Source organism: Melanotaenia boesemani, chromosome 22, assembly GCF_017639745.1.
Source record: "Melanotaenia boesemani isolate fMelBoe1 chromosome 22, fMelBoe1.pri, whole genome shotgun sequence".
Lineage (NCBI taxonomy): Eukaryota > Metazoa > Chordata > Actinopteri > Atheriniformes > Melanotaeniidae > Melanotaenia > Melanotaenia boesemani.
In genome coordinates, this window is record NC_055703.1 from 4,588,824 (window position 1) to 4,605,339 (window position 16,516).

The 16,516-nt window shown below is 42.4% G+C and overlaps 1 protein-coding gene across 3 annotated transcripts in view; it reads left to right on the top strand.

Moving 5' to 3' along the window:
- The window catches only part of dse (dermatan sulfate epimerase), a 39,044-nt gene extending 24,081 nt beyond the window's left edge, over nucleotides 1-14,963 (top strand). For 2 of the 3 annotated variants that reach the window (XM_041976169.1, XM_041976171.1), the window contains 3 exons: nucleotides 1,327-1,566; nucleotides 5,615-5,822; nucleotides 9,991-14,963. In XM_041976169.1, coding sequence (XP_041832103.1) covers nucleotides 1,327-1,566; nucleotides 5,615-5,822; nucleotides 9,991-11,737 — 2,195 coding nt within the window. In that variant the 3' untranslated portion in view covers nucleotides 11,738-14,963. The remainder of the gene's footprint in view (nucleotides 1-1,326; nucleotides 1,567-5,614; nucleotides 5,823-9,990) is intronic. The other variant, XR_006009134.1, reaches the window with a different exon arrangement.
- Nucleotides 14,964-16,516: the final 1,553 nt, after the last annotated feature.

Sequence of the window (16,516 nt, forward strand, 5' to 3'; positions counted from 1 at the left end):
CCACGACCGCGACGAAAACCACACTGCTCCTCCTCAATCCGAGGTTCAACTATCTGACGGACCCTCCTCTCCAGTACCCCTGAATAGACCTTACCGGGGAGGCTGAGGAGTGTCATCTCCCTGTAGTTGGAGCACACTCTCTGGTCCCCCTTTTTGAAGAGGGGGGACCACCACCCTAGTCTGCCAGTTCAGGGGAACTGTCCCCGATGTCCACGCGATGCTTCAGAGGCGTGTCAGCCAAGACAACCCTACAGCATCCAGTTCCTTAAAGGAACTCTGGGCGGACCTCATCCACCCCCGGGGCCCGAGGAGCTTTTTTAACCACATCAGTGACCTCAGTTCTGCCTCCCACTCTCCCTCAATGGCAAGGTTTAGAAAATGTTTATCTGGTGGAAAAAGTTACTGCGATTTTTGATGTACCCCTACTTACGTTGGTCAGAATTTGTATTTGAATGTAACACCATTGAGCCGCTATTAGTTCTGTTTGTTTCTGCTTCATTCCACTGTTACTGTATATTGAGATGATGACTTTTTCTGAATGAACATTGTTAAAAAAATATTTCATTATTATTTTTAATATATTATTTCTGTTATCAGGGTTTAAAACATTAGATGTGATGTATAAACTATTTTCTGGGGTTATGTTTGTTTACTTCCACTGGTTGTACAGTTTGTATAATGAAAAGTCTCTACATACCTTTTCAGAACAGATTTCTTGTCCTCAGCTTCCTGATGTTGGTAAAGTGACGGCATGTTGGTGCTCTGAGCTCTGTTGAAGCTCTGTTTGTGTAAATGTACTCTTTGTGTTCTTGTTAGAAGTTAAATACCTCGTCTGTTCAGGCTGGAGTCCCCAAACCAAACAGTAATGTGGACAGCTCCGGTGGGAGGACTGGGCCGTCTGGGTGGGTGTCGGCCACATCCCGCTGACAGCTCCGGGATTCCTCCATGAACTGTGGCCAGAGTGTTTACGTGGTTGTGCTGTCTGAAAGTAAACTGTGTGTGTGTGTGTGTGTATGACAGAGAGAGTACACAACGCTGTGATGCTTTCCACAGTTTGGGAATGTGTGTGAGGTTTCTGAAGGTTTCATAGAGGAGATGCTTTTATCTGGAAAGATGTTTAGTTTTCATCACACACATTCATGAACCTTAAATTGGTGGTGGTGGTGTCTGACTTTATGAACTGGTGAGAATTTATTCTCTGAGCAGTCAGCTGTGTCAACATTATGAATCCTGGAAAATGCATCATGTTTTAATTTGATATCTTTTGATTTTTATCTGAAATGATCTCTTACAAGCTGTTTAACCTCAGACTTCTCACATCTCCAGGTTACCTTCAGGAGGCCTACCTGTGGACCAAGCAGGTCCTGTCCATCATGGAGAAGTCCATGGTCCTCCTGCAGGATGTGACAGACGGCTCCCTGTACGAGGGTGTTGCGTACGGGAGTTACACCACCCGCTCTTTGTTCCAGTACATGTTTCTGGTGCAGCGTCATTTTGCCATCAGCCACTTCAACCACCCCTGGCTGCTCAAACACTTCGCCTTCCTCTACAGAACCATCCTCCCTGGTAATTACACCACACCTTCTCTGACTTGTTTGGAACCGCTTCTGGAACAAATCAGCAGTCTGTGAAGAAATGCTTACTTAGCTCTGAGTCCCAGTTAGATTACTTTCTGCCAGAGCTTTATTATTTCAGATCAGGCCTAAAAAAATCACCTTCAGCTGCTACATTAGGAACTAACAGGACGTATGCATGCGAGCAGTTATTTCCCCTCTGGATGCCAACACTGAGACTAGCAGGGAGCTGAGGTGCCCAAGAAGTTCTGTCTGAGGGTCAGGGGGAGGGTAGCAAGGGGTGGGGGCCCCTGGGACAGTCTCAGATGTGTTGCAGTCCTGGACCTACAGATTTGTGACTCAGCAGTCGTCCACCAGAAGTATCAGGGGGTAGCTGAAAGTATCCCCTCACTGAAAACACGCAGCTAACGCTTGACAATCATCGACAGAGCTGGAAATAAGTTTAAATGTCAGCTAAAGTGTGAGTCTGTGATGCACACTGAAGGAATGTATGGAGGACTAAAACTGCCAAAATAAAAAATAAATAAAAAAATTATCCAAGTGACCAATCAAAACAGGTTACAGGCTGTTAGTGCAGGCAGAGCTTCCTGCATGCCTGCCTGGCTCTGCTGAGTGAGGCCAAACTAAGAAGATGATGCTTCAAGCCGGAGCGGGTAACAGCTGAAAAATGCAGCCTGGAAAGGGTCCCTGCATTCGGTTAGTTAACCCTGTCCTGACTGCTGGTACTTGACAATGAGTGCTCTATTGATTAATCAAATAAAATAACCACTAAGAGTTTTTTTAATTTTTCCTGTGTATTTGTCCTTACAAGCAACTTGTATGACGATAGGATTAAATGAAGGCTGAAATATTCTCTACAATCAGAGAGCAGCACGTTTTGATCATAGACTGTATATAAAAAATGGACAGAGCCTCCGTGACGTCACACGTAGGTTTCTGAAGAGCTGAATTAAAGCTCATTGGGTGGTTCCCACTGTCGCCATCTTGGCAGCGTCATTCCTGCAAAATCCAAACATGGGCAAAGAGGTGGAGCTGGGAGGGGAACTGTGAAGGTGGGGGTGTATGATTGACACCCTTCAAACTCCAAGCTGCCTGTAGCTAAGAGCTAACCAAGCTAACCCGGAGCTAACGGCGGCTAACCAGCTAATGGAGGTAGGGGGGCCCAAGCTAAGGCATGCTGCTAGCCGGCCAAAAACCATGTTTGTGCTACACTCTCCCTTCTTGCCACGGATATTGGATACCTATCAAAAGGACACGCCCCTAATTATTCTGAATTTCAAGATTAAATGGCATCCAAACGGATGAGTTAGAAAAAAATTCACCCCCCTCACAGTTGTCATGAAGATAAACTTGACCTAATAATCCTAAAATGGATTTTTGTACCAGGCTTTCAACATGTTTATTTCTGCTGTGAAGTTGGTCTTTTTAACATGGGAGTCTTTGGGGATTTGCTCTGTTTTGGAGCCCCTAGCGGATGAGGGGTGAACTGCATAGGCTTCTGCATAGGCTTCACATTTTACAGGCAGAGGTGCTTGGTTTTGCTGCAGGAACAGTGGTTGCAGTGGACAGGGAAAGGAGGAAGTGAAACGGTGTTTCCGGGAATGTTCTTCGGATTTTAGTTGTGACCTTCAGTGGATGCTCAAGGAACTTTTAAAGACCGTTTTCATCTCAACAATCCAGGCAACCCAGAATCCCGGCCTGTTAGTTGTGCAGGTCTGTCATCAGTGAATGAATATGCTTGGAAAAGAAAATGTAAAAGGAAAATAACACAAAATAAACACAGACATGAAAATGAAGGAAGAAAGAATAAAAAAATCAATAAACAAATAAATTAAACTGAAAATGACATGGAAAAGTAAATAAATATGAATATTAACATAAAGTGAATTTAAAATGGCTGAAAATGACAAAATAAATATAAATTTGTGTCATGTTTTTTAATGTTTCTTAATAGAAAAAAAATACTTTTTACATTTTGTTGTATAATTTATTGGTACACCAGTTTGTTTATTGAGCCATTTTTATATTTCTGTATTTATTTTTTATTTTGGCAGTTTCAGTCCTCCATAGATTGAGAGTACCTGTAAATACAAACTAAGTAGAAGCAGCACTGAGATCCTACAGGGCAGCAGGCAGGAGTTCATTATCTGAAGAGATCATTGCAAACCTTCACCAGGTCTGTCTCTGTGCTATGATGAGCTCTGACTGAAACTCTTCAAACAGATTATTTCTGCACAAATGGACATATAGTTGAAACAATGAATTTTTAAATATTGCAGACTGAATGTAGATCTATAATAATCTATATAATCAAGTCCTGATTCTATTTTTCTAATTTAAGTCATGATACACGCAGTGTAAGCTCTGCATCATGTCATGAATGAGTTGAACGTGGCCGAAAATGCTAAAAACATGAAGCAAAGAGAAGTTTTCTGACCTTGTATATTTCCATTTCTCTTTTTTTCTATTTTTTTCTATTTAGAATTTTATTATTTCTGTCAGTTATTTATACTTTTTATTATTTCTGTTTTTCTATTTCTGTTTTTTATTGATATTTTTATTTCTATTTTTTCTATTTCTCTTTTTCGTATTTCTGTTTTTTCTCCTACTTCTATTTGTCCTTAATCCTTGTTCTGTTTTTTTCTGATTTCAATTTTTCACTTTGTTTTTTTTATTTTTTCAAATTAATGATTTTCTTAATTTCTATTTTTCCTAATTCAATTTTCTTCTTTTTCTTTATTTCTCATGTTTTATTTCTATTATATTTTTCCTATTTATTTTATTATTTTATTTTATATAATTTATTTTATTATTTATATATGTTTTTATTTCATTATTTCTGTTCTTTGTACTTGATTTTTTGTATTTCTATTTTCCATATATCTGTTTTTATTTCATTAATTCTTATTTCTTTTTTTCTAGCTCTTATTAAAACGTGGCCAGCTATCGTGTGCTAACTCAGTTTCGTTGTACTTACCTGTAATGACAAATAAAAAAATCTTAATTTCACTTTTATAGAGGCATCCTTTCTAGTCAGAGCAAAGCACATGTAAATACTGAAGCGCCTCCTCCTACTCTGAAGGGACAGTTGTTGAAATAAACTGAGTGAAAGAGGAGGAATCTGTACCGGTCTGCATCATTAAGCATCGGTCCAACGAATACCATTATGGTGGCAAACTTGTGTACTTTGGTCATAAAACTGAGCAAATGTTAACACAGCAGACGAGGGCTGACATCTGCACGTCAGGAGGGAAAGAATCAGAAGGAAAGAAGAAATCCTGGTGAGGTTCCGGTGAGCTTCAGTGAGCTGTAGCAGCAGAGAGTTTCTGTTGAGCTCATGTTGTGCAGACAATTATTTCACATTACACGTCTATTTGTGTTTTAATGAGACAGTGATTGACTCTGACTGCATGCTATTCTGACTCATAATTGCTTTCTAAGAATGTTCTCAGAACCAGAATTTCAAGGCTTTTCCTTACATTACATAATTACATAAATCTGAACAATCTTTGACTTGAATAGAAATGAGAAATCTGTCAAAAAATCTGTCATTAAACTCAAATTAAAAATACTTATGTACATTTCAAAATCTGGATATCTCTCTAGCAACATTATGTTCTTAGATGTATCGTAACTCTTCAATCGTTTAATGTACATCAAACACTTTGCATTGATATTCTTTACATTATGGTTCCCTAATGGCTGGTATACGGCCGGAAGCTGATTTTGAACAAAGCAGGAGAAATGCCACTTTTCCTGTTGTAGCCTTGTGTTTGTGGTGAGATAAATAACTTCCTGGCTTTTACACATCGCCGTGGTTTCACCATCTTGTGAGACTTGCCCACTGAAACACGGAGCTGCCAGTAGCTCTGCCCGTTGGAAAATGGCAAGTGGACAAAACCACTTTGAGGAATGGGGGAGGTCATACTCTTTCAACAATTAAAAAACATGTTGTTTTATGTTGTTTTACTCTTTTAATTTACACCACTTGTGTTGTGCTATATTGAGTTGTCTCCTGTCTGTTTTCTCCATCATCCCAGGATTTCAGCGAACCGTAGCCATAGCAGATTCCAACTACAACTGGTTTTACGGGCCAGAGAGTCAGCTCGTCTTCTTGGACCACTACGTGTTGCGTAACGGCAGTGGAAACTGGCTGGCTGATCTGATTCATCAGAACAGAGTGCTCGAAGGACCGGGACAGGCTGGAAAAGGCCAGCGGTGGTGCACGCTCCACACAGAGTTCATCTGGTGAGCTGCTGACTTCAGCTTCAACATAAAAAGAAAGCCTCTGAAAACTGAAGACTCTGCTTTTTGTTGTTTTTCTTTGCTGTTTATCTGGATACTTTCAGACATTAAGGTGGATGAGAGAAATAATAGACTGCAGGGCTCTTTGTAAAGTAGAGTTTTTATTTTTTGTGTGGGGCTGGTCTGCACGGGGCCAGAGGGCAGAGTCCCCACCCTGCACATATCACCTTTAGCTAATGCCGTCATATTAGGGCTTGTTGCAGCCAAAAAACTAAAATAATAAAGCCATCAGAGCCCTTTACTGCCAGCTGTGTTAAAGTGAGCTTACATTAACAGGAAATTCTCTAGAATGATCAACAGCATGTGATAGGTGTTGTGTTATATGTTATATTTACTGAAGTTAGCATGATGAAGTGTTCAGTGAATGTAGAATACAGTTTGAAGAGGTTGAAATGGAAGTTTTTCTCTTTGATGGAGATTTCTGCTTCTCTGTCTGGTCTGTAGGTGTAAGGCAGTGGTTTTCAAAATGGGGGGTGCGGCGACGTGATGGGGGGACCGCATGGGATTGGGAAAATGTAGCAGACAAACTAATGTTTTGACAAGCTGGTCACTTGGAAACATTCTGGTCCACACTCCAGACCACTTGGTGGCAGTAATGCACCATTTTTTCTTGCCAACCGCCAAAAAATACAAAGAAGAAGAAGAACTGCAGAACAGAAATCAGGGTTTACTGAATGCGTCCAAGGAAGAAAAGAAAGAGAGAAATGTGAAGAAACCCTTCAGCAGCCGATCTGCCTAAACAAACTAAGCTTTTTTCAACAGTTCCTGGAGCACAGCAGTCAGTAAGACAGAAATGAACAAGCTAGTTGCAGGGTTCATTGTAGGAGACATACTCCCCCTGTCGACTATTGAATCGCCCAGGTTTAGGAAATACTAGATAAAATAATTATGAAACAAGTGTGCCCATTTCTGCCCACAGGTAGGGATGTTGTTCTTATGGTTTTAAAGGCATCTGTTTGTACTGTCATCAGTAGCAGTCTGGCTTCTGGTATAGTCCCAGGAAATTTTAAACATGCAGTAGTTCAACCACTGGTCAAAAAACCTGATCTAGATCTCTCAGTGTGTACAAATTATAGGCCCATTTCCAAACTGCCTTTTCTCTCAAAAGTGCTGGAAAAGACAGTGTATACTCAACCAGTGGCCTTTCAGAAGGATACAACATTCTAGAGTTGTTTCAGTCAGGTTTTAAATCTCTACATAGTACAGAATCAGCTTTTCTGAGAGTTTTTAATGATATTTTATTAGCTACTGACTGGAGACCGTTGTTTTTTGACTTCTTGATTTATCTGCAGCTTTTGATACTGTGGATTATGAAATTTTGATAGATTGTCTTGAGCATTGGGTGGGCATTAGAGGTACAGCTCTACAGTGGTTTGGGTCCTTCCTTGCTGATAGGTCATTTTGTGTCAGCCTTGGTGACGTTGTGTCCTCTTCTGCCTCTTTCTTAAATGGGGTCCCACAAGGTTCAGTTTTAGGCCCTCTACTCTTTTCTCTATACCTGCTCCAAATAGGTTCCATACACAGTAATTCATTTAACCTCTATGCAGATGATAGTCAGATTTATATGCCCCTAAAAAATTAACAACCTTTACTCTGTCAGACCACTGCTTTGCTCCATGACATAAACATGTGGATGGCCTGTAATCTTTTAAATTCCAGTAAAGACAAAACTGAGATTATGGTTTTTGGTCGTACAACCGGGTCCTCCCCTGTAGATCTGGGTTATTTGGCCCAGTACAGCAAGCAAGTCATCAAAAACCTTAGTGTATAGATTATGATTTTAAGCTTGGCAGTCAAATAGGCAAGCTTTTTTTCACTTAAGGCAGCTAGCCAAAGTGAAGCCAATTATTCCAAAGCAGCATTTTGACACTGTTATCCATGCCTTTATAACATCTCGACTAGACTACTGTGATGGATTGTATTTGGGAATTAGTTGGTCTTCCATTGCACACCTTTAAAATGCTGCTGCACTTCTTTTAATTGGCCACGTAAACATGAACATATCTCTCCTATTTTAGCTTCTCTCCATTGGCTGCCTGTTCATTTTAGAATCCAGTTTAAAATAATTTGAATTGTTTTTAAATCTCTCCATGGTCTTGCACCACCCTACCTCGCTGAGCTCCTTCACCCTTACGCACCTTTTCACGCTTTTTAAGACCAGTTGATCAGCTATTCTTGATGGTGCCGAGGACTAAGCGTGAGCTCCGAGGAAATTGGGTCTTTGCAGTTGCTGGTCCCAGATTGTGGATTTTAAGTCTTTTTCTTAAAACTTGCATGTTTTTTTTTTTTTTTGGCTTTTTACACTCTTGAGATTTTGAAATTTTGCTTCTGTTTTTATATTTTAACTTGTCTTATTTATTGGATTTTATTGTTTTGACTGATTTTATTCTTTGCGCTTTTAGTCTCCTGTACAGCACTTTGATCCTCTGTGGTTGTTGTGTTTTACAAATAAAGTTGGATTGGTTTGGATGAACTGACACAGTTCATGTTTCACTCCTAAAACTCCAAGGTTTATCTATTTTTAGCCCATCTGTTTTTATTTAATGTTTAAATTCCTCTCCCCCCTGAGCCGCCACCTTACTGTGGCGGAGGAGTTTGAACGTCCTGACAATCCTTGTAGCTATGTTGTTGGGGGCTTTATGCCCCTGGTAGGGTCACCCATGGCAAACAGGTGTCTAGGGGAGGGATCAGACAAAGCACGGCTCAAAGCACCCCTATGATGACAAAAAACCATTAACCCAGGTTTCCCGTGCCTGGACGTGTGTCACCGGGGCCTCTTCTGGAGCCAAGCCTGGAGGTGTGGCACTGAGGTGAGCACTTGGTGGCCAGGCCTTTGCCCATGGGGCCCGGTCAGGCTCAGCTCGGAAGGGTGACATGGGCTCACCACCTGCAGAGGGACCACAGGGGTCGGGTGCAGTGTGAGCTGGGCGGCGGCCAAAAGCGGGGACCCTGGTAGTCTGATCCTCGGCTGCAGAAGCTAGCTCTAGGGACATGGAATGTCACCTCTCTGGCAGGGAAGGAGCCTAAGCTGGTGCACAAGGTTGAGCTACATATAGTGGGACTCGACGCACGGCTTGAGCTCGGCTTGAGCTCTGGAACAGCTGTCTTTGAGAGGGGCTGGACTCTCTTCCATTCTGGAGTTGCTCTTGGTGAGAGGCTCCGAGCAGGTGTGGGCATGCTCATTGCCCCAAGACTTGTACGTTGGGGTTTACCCCGGTGGACGAGAGGGTAGCCCCCCTCCGTCTTCAGGTGGGGTGATAGGTCCTGACTGTTGTTTGTGCTTATGCACCAAACACCAGTTCAGTGTACCCATCCTTTTTGGAGTCCTTGGAAGGGGTGTTGGAAAGCAGTCCTTTCAGGGACTCCCTCATTCTGCTGGAGCACTTCAATGCCTACGTGGGCGATGACAATGAGACCTGGAGGAGTGTGATTGGGAGAAACGGTCCCCCTGATCTAAATCTAAGTGGTGTTTTGTTATTGGACTTCTGTGCTCGTCATGGATTGTCCATAATGAACACCTTGTTCAGGCAAAAGAGTGTCCACATGTGCACCTGGCAACAGGTAACTCTAGGCCGCAGTTCAATGATCCACTTTTTGTCATCATATCGTTGGACTTGCAGCTGCATGTCTTGGACACTCGGGTGAAAAGAGGGGCAAAGCTGCCAACTGATCACCACCTGGTGGTGAGTAGGCTCAGATGGTGGCTCAGAAGTGGCTTCATCATCATGTCCAGGTATAAATAGAGGTCTCTTAGCAACATAGTAGTGATAGTAATCTTTTTTATGATGAAAATGTGATAAATGGTGCTGTTATCATGTATTAGTGTGGATTTACCAGATAGAGTATCTGAATAAACACTACATTTAGTGGCAGGATTGTAAACCTCCTGGATGGGATATAAATGCCTGGAAAACGTCCATAGATCGCCTACATGCTATCCATCACAGTTTAACCCACAGAGCTACACACTACTGCTCCAGAGACACCGCTGATGATAGAAGAGGTAGCGCTTGGAGATCTAGTGGAGGTTTAAGGGTTAAAGAAGAACTGCAATGGGAAAACACTGTATGTATAAAATACTTCATTCAGTTTTCTTCTCTGTGTCTTGCAGGTATGACCCAGACCTGATCCCCAAACCTCCGCTGGACTTTGGAACAGCTCAGCTCCACGTCTTTGAGGACTGGGGAGTGGTGACGTTTGGCAGCGCTTTACCTGCCGACACCAACCACTCCTTCCTCTCTTTCAAGTCAGGAAAGCTCGGTGGGCGCGCCATCTTTGATATTGTGCACAAGAATAAGTACAAAGAATGGATCAAAGGATGGAGGAACTTTAACGTCGGCCATGAGCACCCTGACCAGAACACTTTTACCTTTGCACCCAACGGCGTCCCCTTCATCACTGAGGCCCTGTACGGACCCAAGTACACGCTGCTGAACAACGCGGTGCTGTTCAGCTCGGCCATCTCAGGGAGCTGCTTCAAGCCGTGGGCCGGACAGGTCACAGAGGCCTGCGACTCCAAGTGGTTGAAGTACAAGACAGGGGTCGCAGCTGACGCTCAGGGCAGAGTAGAGGCTGCTATGATTAAAGAAGGGATGGTCTTCATCCGAGGCGAGGGACATTCTGCTTATAATCCAGAACTGAAGATCAGGAGCTTCCAGAGGAACCTGCTCCTTCTCCACCCACAGCTCCTGCTCCTGGTGGACCACATCCACCTGGATCAAGACAGTCCAGCCAGGGCCATGAGTGCCTTCTTCCACAACACAGAGCTGCCATTCCAGGGAACTAAGGTAGATGGAGTCCATGGAGCATTTATATCCCATGGCGAGGAGAAATATAAGATGTTCTGGATGGACGACACGAACTACAGCAACAAGGGGCTGCTGGGATACTGGAGTTATCCTCGAGGGTACCCCTATAATGGTTCCAACTACATAAACGTCACAATGCCTCTAAGGTACCCTCACACGAGGGTGGCCTACATTTTCTTTGGACCAGGCATGGAAGTTCAGAGCTTCAGCCTACGGGGGGACAGTCAGAGGGTGGATGTATACCTGTCCACTAAGGACCACACCTACACCATCTACCTGCTGACTGGAGAAGTCATCAGCAAGCCTCTGTTTGCCATGGTACTGCTCGACCACAAGAAGATAATCTTCGAGAGGGCAGCAGCAGTGGTGGACAGATCGCCAGAAGAAGTAGAAGAATACGTAAACGTGATGGAGGACAACCTCCAGCATGTCAAGCCCGTCTTCCAGCAGATGGAGAGGCACATCCTGGGACGGGTCCTCAACACCGCCAGTTTCCGCAAAACTGCGGAGCGCCTCCTTCAGTTCTCTGACAAGAAGAAGACGGAAGAAGTCATCAAGAAGATGTTCGCCATGTCCAAGAAGCAGAGCAGACTGAAGGGGGGGAAGACGGTGAACCTCGGGGAGAAACTTTCTGAGAGCATGCCTGACATTTTTGCACAGATTGAAGTGAACGAGAAGAATGAGAGGCAGAGGACTTTGAAGCGTACATATGAGGACAGTATGGAGGAGGGGGACTCAGATTCACGGGCCTTTATGGATTATACAGATGCCCGCAGGAACAGGAAGGGTGGCTTTGTCAAGGGACGCAAATTCAAGGAGGTTGACATGTTGGCCACAGCGGGGAGCGAAGGTCTTTCCAGCACAGCATCCTACATCCGGCTCTTCCTCCTCCTCAACACGGCCACCTTCTTCTTACTGCTGGCCGTGCTGCTGACTCGCTTCCAGCGGGGTCGGAGCCTGCAGACTCAGAGGTGCTTCTACACCATCCTCCTCATCGATTGCTTCATCCTGCTGTACCTCTACGCCTCCTGCTCCCACACACAGTGCTGACACATCAACGGCGAACTGAGCGGCCTCAAACCTCTGAGACGGGTCTGACGGCTCAGCGTTAGGGCCACTGTTCAAAAACACCTCTGAGATTTTAAATGGGAAAATGTCATGCAGTCAACATTTATTTATTTATCTGAGTGAGTTCTGAATTAGTCAGAAAAGTTTATTTATAAAGCGCTTTTCACAGATAAAAATCACATAGTGCTGTACATAAAATGGTCTTAATAAAACAACATAATTCTATAAAATAGATAACAACCATCAACCCAAAGCCGTCCTCAACAAAATAGTCTTTAACTTCTTTTTAAAAGAGTCCACAAAGTCATCTATACGAAGGGACAGGGGCAAGTCATTCCAGACTTTGGGGTTAGGGTTAGGGTTACAGCCTGAAAAGCCAGCAGCCTCATTTATAAAACTGTGTAGGATCCCTACTAAAAATGTATGTGCACCCAAAACCCAGTGTACCAAAAAAAATATTCAGATTTATAAAACCAGGTGTACACACAGGTGGAAACAATTTCCCCTTTATAAATCACACTCTTCTTGAAAGATTGCGCCGGTGAAATAGGCTCATATCCCGCCCCTACACACCCACATTCTCCTATAAATGGTCATGCAAACTACCTTATGTTTATAAATAAGCCAGCTGATCTGGCATGGCAACAGCGAAGACAAGAAAACAGTGAAGTTGAGGTGCTTGCTGGTGAGGTGGAGGCTTGCAAAAACATTTTATTTGGGGGTCACAGTAGTGGAAACACATAAATAAAAGGCTGCAGTGATGGCCTGCCCGATCAAAAGTGTGCCCCGGGCGCATGGTGCACCTGGAAGTGGCCGAGTGCTGACGGACGCCATCCTGCAAACGCAGAGACACAATTAGTGCAGTAAAGGAAGTCTGGGATGAACTGCAACATATTTTTAAAGTGATGTGTGGTGTTTTATCTGAAATCTTTAGCTCATTAAAAGAACTGCATGACACCTTCATGAAGCCTAGCTCCCCAATAAAACTCTTTAAGTCGGGGAGGGGCCGTGTGTCAGGGTCCTCATGGTGAAGTGGAGCGAGGCCAGGTGGAAGAGAAATGGCATTCATCAGTGCAACGTTGTGCAGGACACCAAACGCCATGATTATTATTCTGTATCAGTTCACTAAAATAACTGTTGTGTTTTTATTCTTTTAGAAAGCTGCTATTACCAATAATTTCTGCTATATTTGTGCCATCATTTTAACTACAGTGTCTCTAAATGGACAAACAACTCTTTGTTTGATAGCTGCTACAGCATTATTTGGGATAGGTAAAGCCTTAAACCAGGGCTACTCAATTCGGTCCTATGAGGGCCGCAATACAGCAGGTTTTCCATGTATCCCTGCACCAACACACCTGAGTCAAATTAGGTGGCTCTAACAGCCAATCAGGTTCTACACAATGACTCATTAATTTGACTCAGGTGTGTTGGTGCAGGGATACATGGAAAACCTGCTGGATTGCGGCCCTCGTGGGACCGAATTGAGTAGCTCTGCCTTAAACGAACCATAGAAGAAGGCAGGACACATGTAGTTACCTGTAGTGAAGCCATTGCTGCACCGGAGGCCACTAGATCCACTCACAAGTGAAAACACCTTTATGTCTGAAGTCATTACATTTTAAGTCATTGCTATACCCATCTTTACCACTAGATAGCAGTATATCTTACACACTGTGACTTTAAGATCTCATAAATGACCATTTTTATTCTTATAACAGAATATTGCAGCTTCTATTATTCTTCAGTTCCTCTAAACTTAGCAGAAAAAGTGTTTCAATGAGTGTTTGGGGATCCTTTAGCTTCTTGGTAATAAATCTGATGCTGTTGGAAAGCCTGTTTATTTTCTTTTTAAATGGAGCCATGTTTGTAGTGAAAATGCATGTGTGGGATGAGCAGCAGAGATGAGCATGTCATGAAAAACTTGCCAAATCTCTGCCAAACAGCTGCTTCTGCTGTTGACTCTTGTTTGTTGTTGTTTATTGGATGAGTCTGAAGAAACACGACATATTGGTAATTTAACAAACACAGCCACAACATCCTGGTACCTCCTCTTCCTCATGCTTGTCACCACAGAGGTACCTCCTCTTCCTCATGCTGGTCACCACCGTGGTACCTCTTCTTCCTCATGCTGGTCTCACACTGCTGTGGGACGGCATTCAAGCAGCATTTGGAAATAGTCACTAATAAAGCCGCTCTGTGGGGACCAGTGTTGTCAGCTTGGAGGATAGAGCTCGATCCCAGACTCTGGATGTTGCCCCACACCATCACACTGCTGCCACCAAAAACCTGCTTCCCTATCAGTGCAGGATCGGCGGTGTTCTCCACGTCTGCTCCACACTTTGATCATACAGTGTGGCTCCATTTAAAGGGGAAATAAACAGATTTTCAAACGACAGAAGATTTAGTACCAAGATGCTTTGTTACAAAACAGAAATATCCACCAAACACTCATTTACTGACTTTTGTTTGCTGAGTTTACTTTAATCAACACAACCTTAATTTTTACAATATTACAGCTACAGAAATTTAATTAATTCACATACACATGAGTGTATTTTAAATCCCATTTAACACAGACTTTATTTTATAATATTAAAGTTTATGATTTTATTTACCAAACATTTTAAAACAATATGCAGATTTTTTTTTCTATTATAACTTGGAATATTGACAGCTTTTTTCTTTCCACGTTTACTTTCTGAAAATTAAATGATGTAGTGATTTTTTAATCAGTTTAATAAACAGGAATTTTTTTTTTGTCATATGTCAGAATGATGCTGGCAGAATTATTGATTTGCTTCAGCTTGTTTACGGATATTAATACACAGATTAGTGTGTGTTGACCTTTACTCCTGGAATAAGACTGCATTCCTGAAATCTACAGTTTTTGTAACAGTGGCCTTAAATCTGATCAGATCTGTTGAACCAGTGTTTGTTCAGGAGAATCGAAGAACTGATGAAGAAGTTGAAACCAGACCACCTCTGATGTAAGAAGCTTCTGTGGAGCTTTTGGAGTTACATCCGTTTGCAACGTTGAGTGATCCTGCTTTCAGTCTCAGATCTCACCTTTAGCTGCCATAACGCTGATGATTCCCATCTTATGTACTTCATAGTGACACATTTAATTGTATATACGTTTTAAAAAGATTCTTTTTTTTTTGCCTGTTTTTTGGTATAATTTGTAAATAAAGTTATAACATGCGTAGACATGCTCTGATGATGTCTTTGGTGTTATATGTTTTTTTGACTGAATCCTACATGAGATGCAGAATCACATGAGTCCAGCTCAAAGAACAGCTGATAGCTGCTCAATGAGCAAATGGCTGAGTTCCAGTCAGCTTCACTTCAAGCCCGAGCAAAAGCCAAGGTGGGCGGAGATTTCACTCCATTTAACGAGCAACCACCTCCTTTAAGAAAGTTTTTGATAACTTTTGATCACACATGCCTCTGGAGCGTTCAGACTGATTTTGAGGCCAGTTTGATCCCGGCCCAGAGAGTTCATGCTGAAGTGTCCCTGAGCAAGACACTGAACCTCTAGTTGCCCCTGATGGGTCATGGTAGAGCGCCTTGCATGGCAACTTCTGCCATCAGTGTGTGAATGGGTGAATGTGACGTACATGTAAAGCACTTTGGATTAAAGCGCTATATAATTATAGACCATTTACCATTATTAAACTGTGTGAAGTAAATTTACCTTTTAAATAAACAAAAAGTAGTGAAATGCATTTTTTGGCCTCAGGATGCTGCGGGGCAACAATCAGTGGAACATCAGTGTCCCAGCAAAATGAGTCCAAAGTGCAGAGTTATATGGTGGGAAATTTATGTAGTATTGCTTTAAAGACTTTGTAATGCTGTTTATACAGCACTTTTCTAAACAATGCCTTACTATTACGATACCAGGTAAGTACAGACATGGACAAAATCGTTCACACCCTTCTGTTAAAAAAAGAAAAACCCTCAATGTTCACTGAAAAAAAAACGAAAAACAAACAAAGCTAATAATAAATTAAAATTTACTCAAAATGAACCAATGAAAGGGCTTCCAACAACTTTTGTCCATGTCTGTATGCATGTCATAACTTAGCCTTTTGGATACGACAGCCAGGCCTGATGACAGCACAGCAATAGTTCAGGAGGGAACTGCTAGTCTGGCCGTTTTACATTTGTTCTTTCTTAGGGTCTAAACTGGTGTCTGTCAGCCAACATGATGCATTAAACTTATGATGTATCTTGATCAGGAGATGTGGAAAAATTGGCTCTCAGGCAAAAACGTCTCTGGACGCTGACTTGAATAATAAAAAGAAGTTTATTACAAAAGTTCAGACATCAAAACAGATTTCTGCAGCAAAATCTGGAGGTCCCAAAGCCAGAATGAAGACCTAAAGACATTATGTGTCGTTCTGTCTTATATAGGGTTTAAACAAAGAAAATTCCTCAGTCCTGTGTCCTCCAATCATAGAGTTTGCCTATAGGATGCTCATTTGCATGGAATGCATGTTCTTGTGTCAATCCAGTCTGTGGGACAGAGAACCCCATATGGTAAAGACTTAAGTGTGTACCATACAAATGCTATGCTTAGATACCTCACTTACTTAAATTATATCTCTGGAAATGTACCTTTGCAGGATTCTCTGAAATTATACACACCATTTCCAGTGTCCTGTGCTGAATTTCAAGCCAGAGCATTTCACTATCTTTTTCAAGATTCAAAGATTTAAGACTGAAGACTTAAAGTGTTTATTGGCATTTGTATAGTAA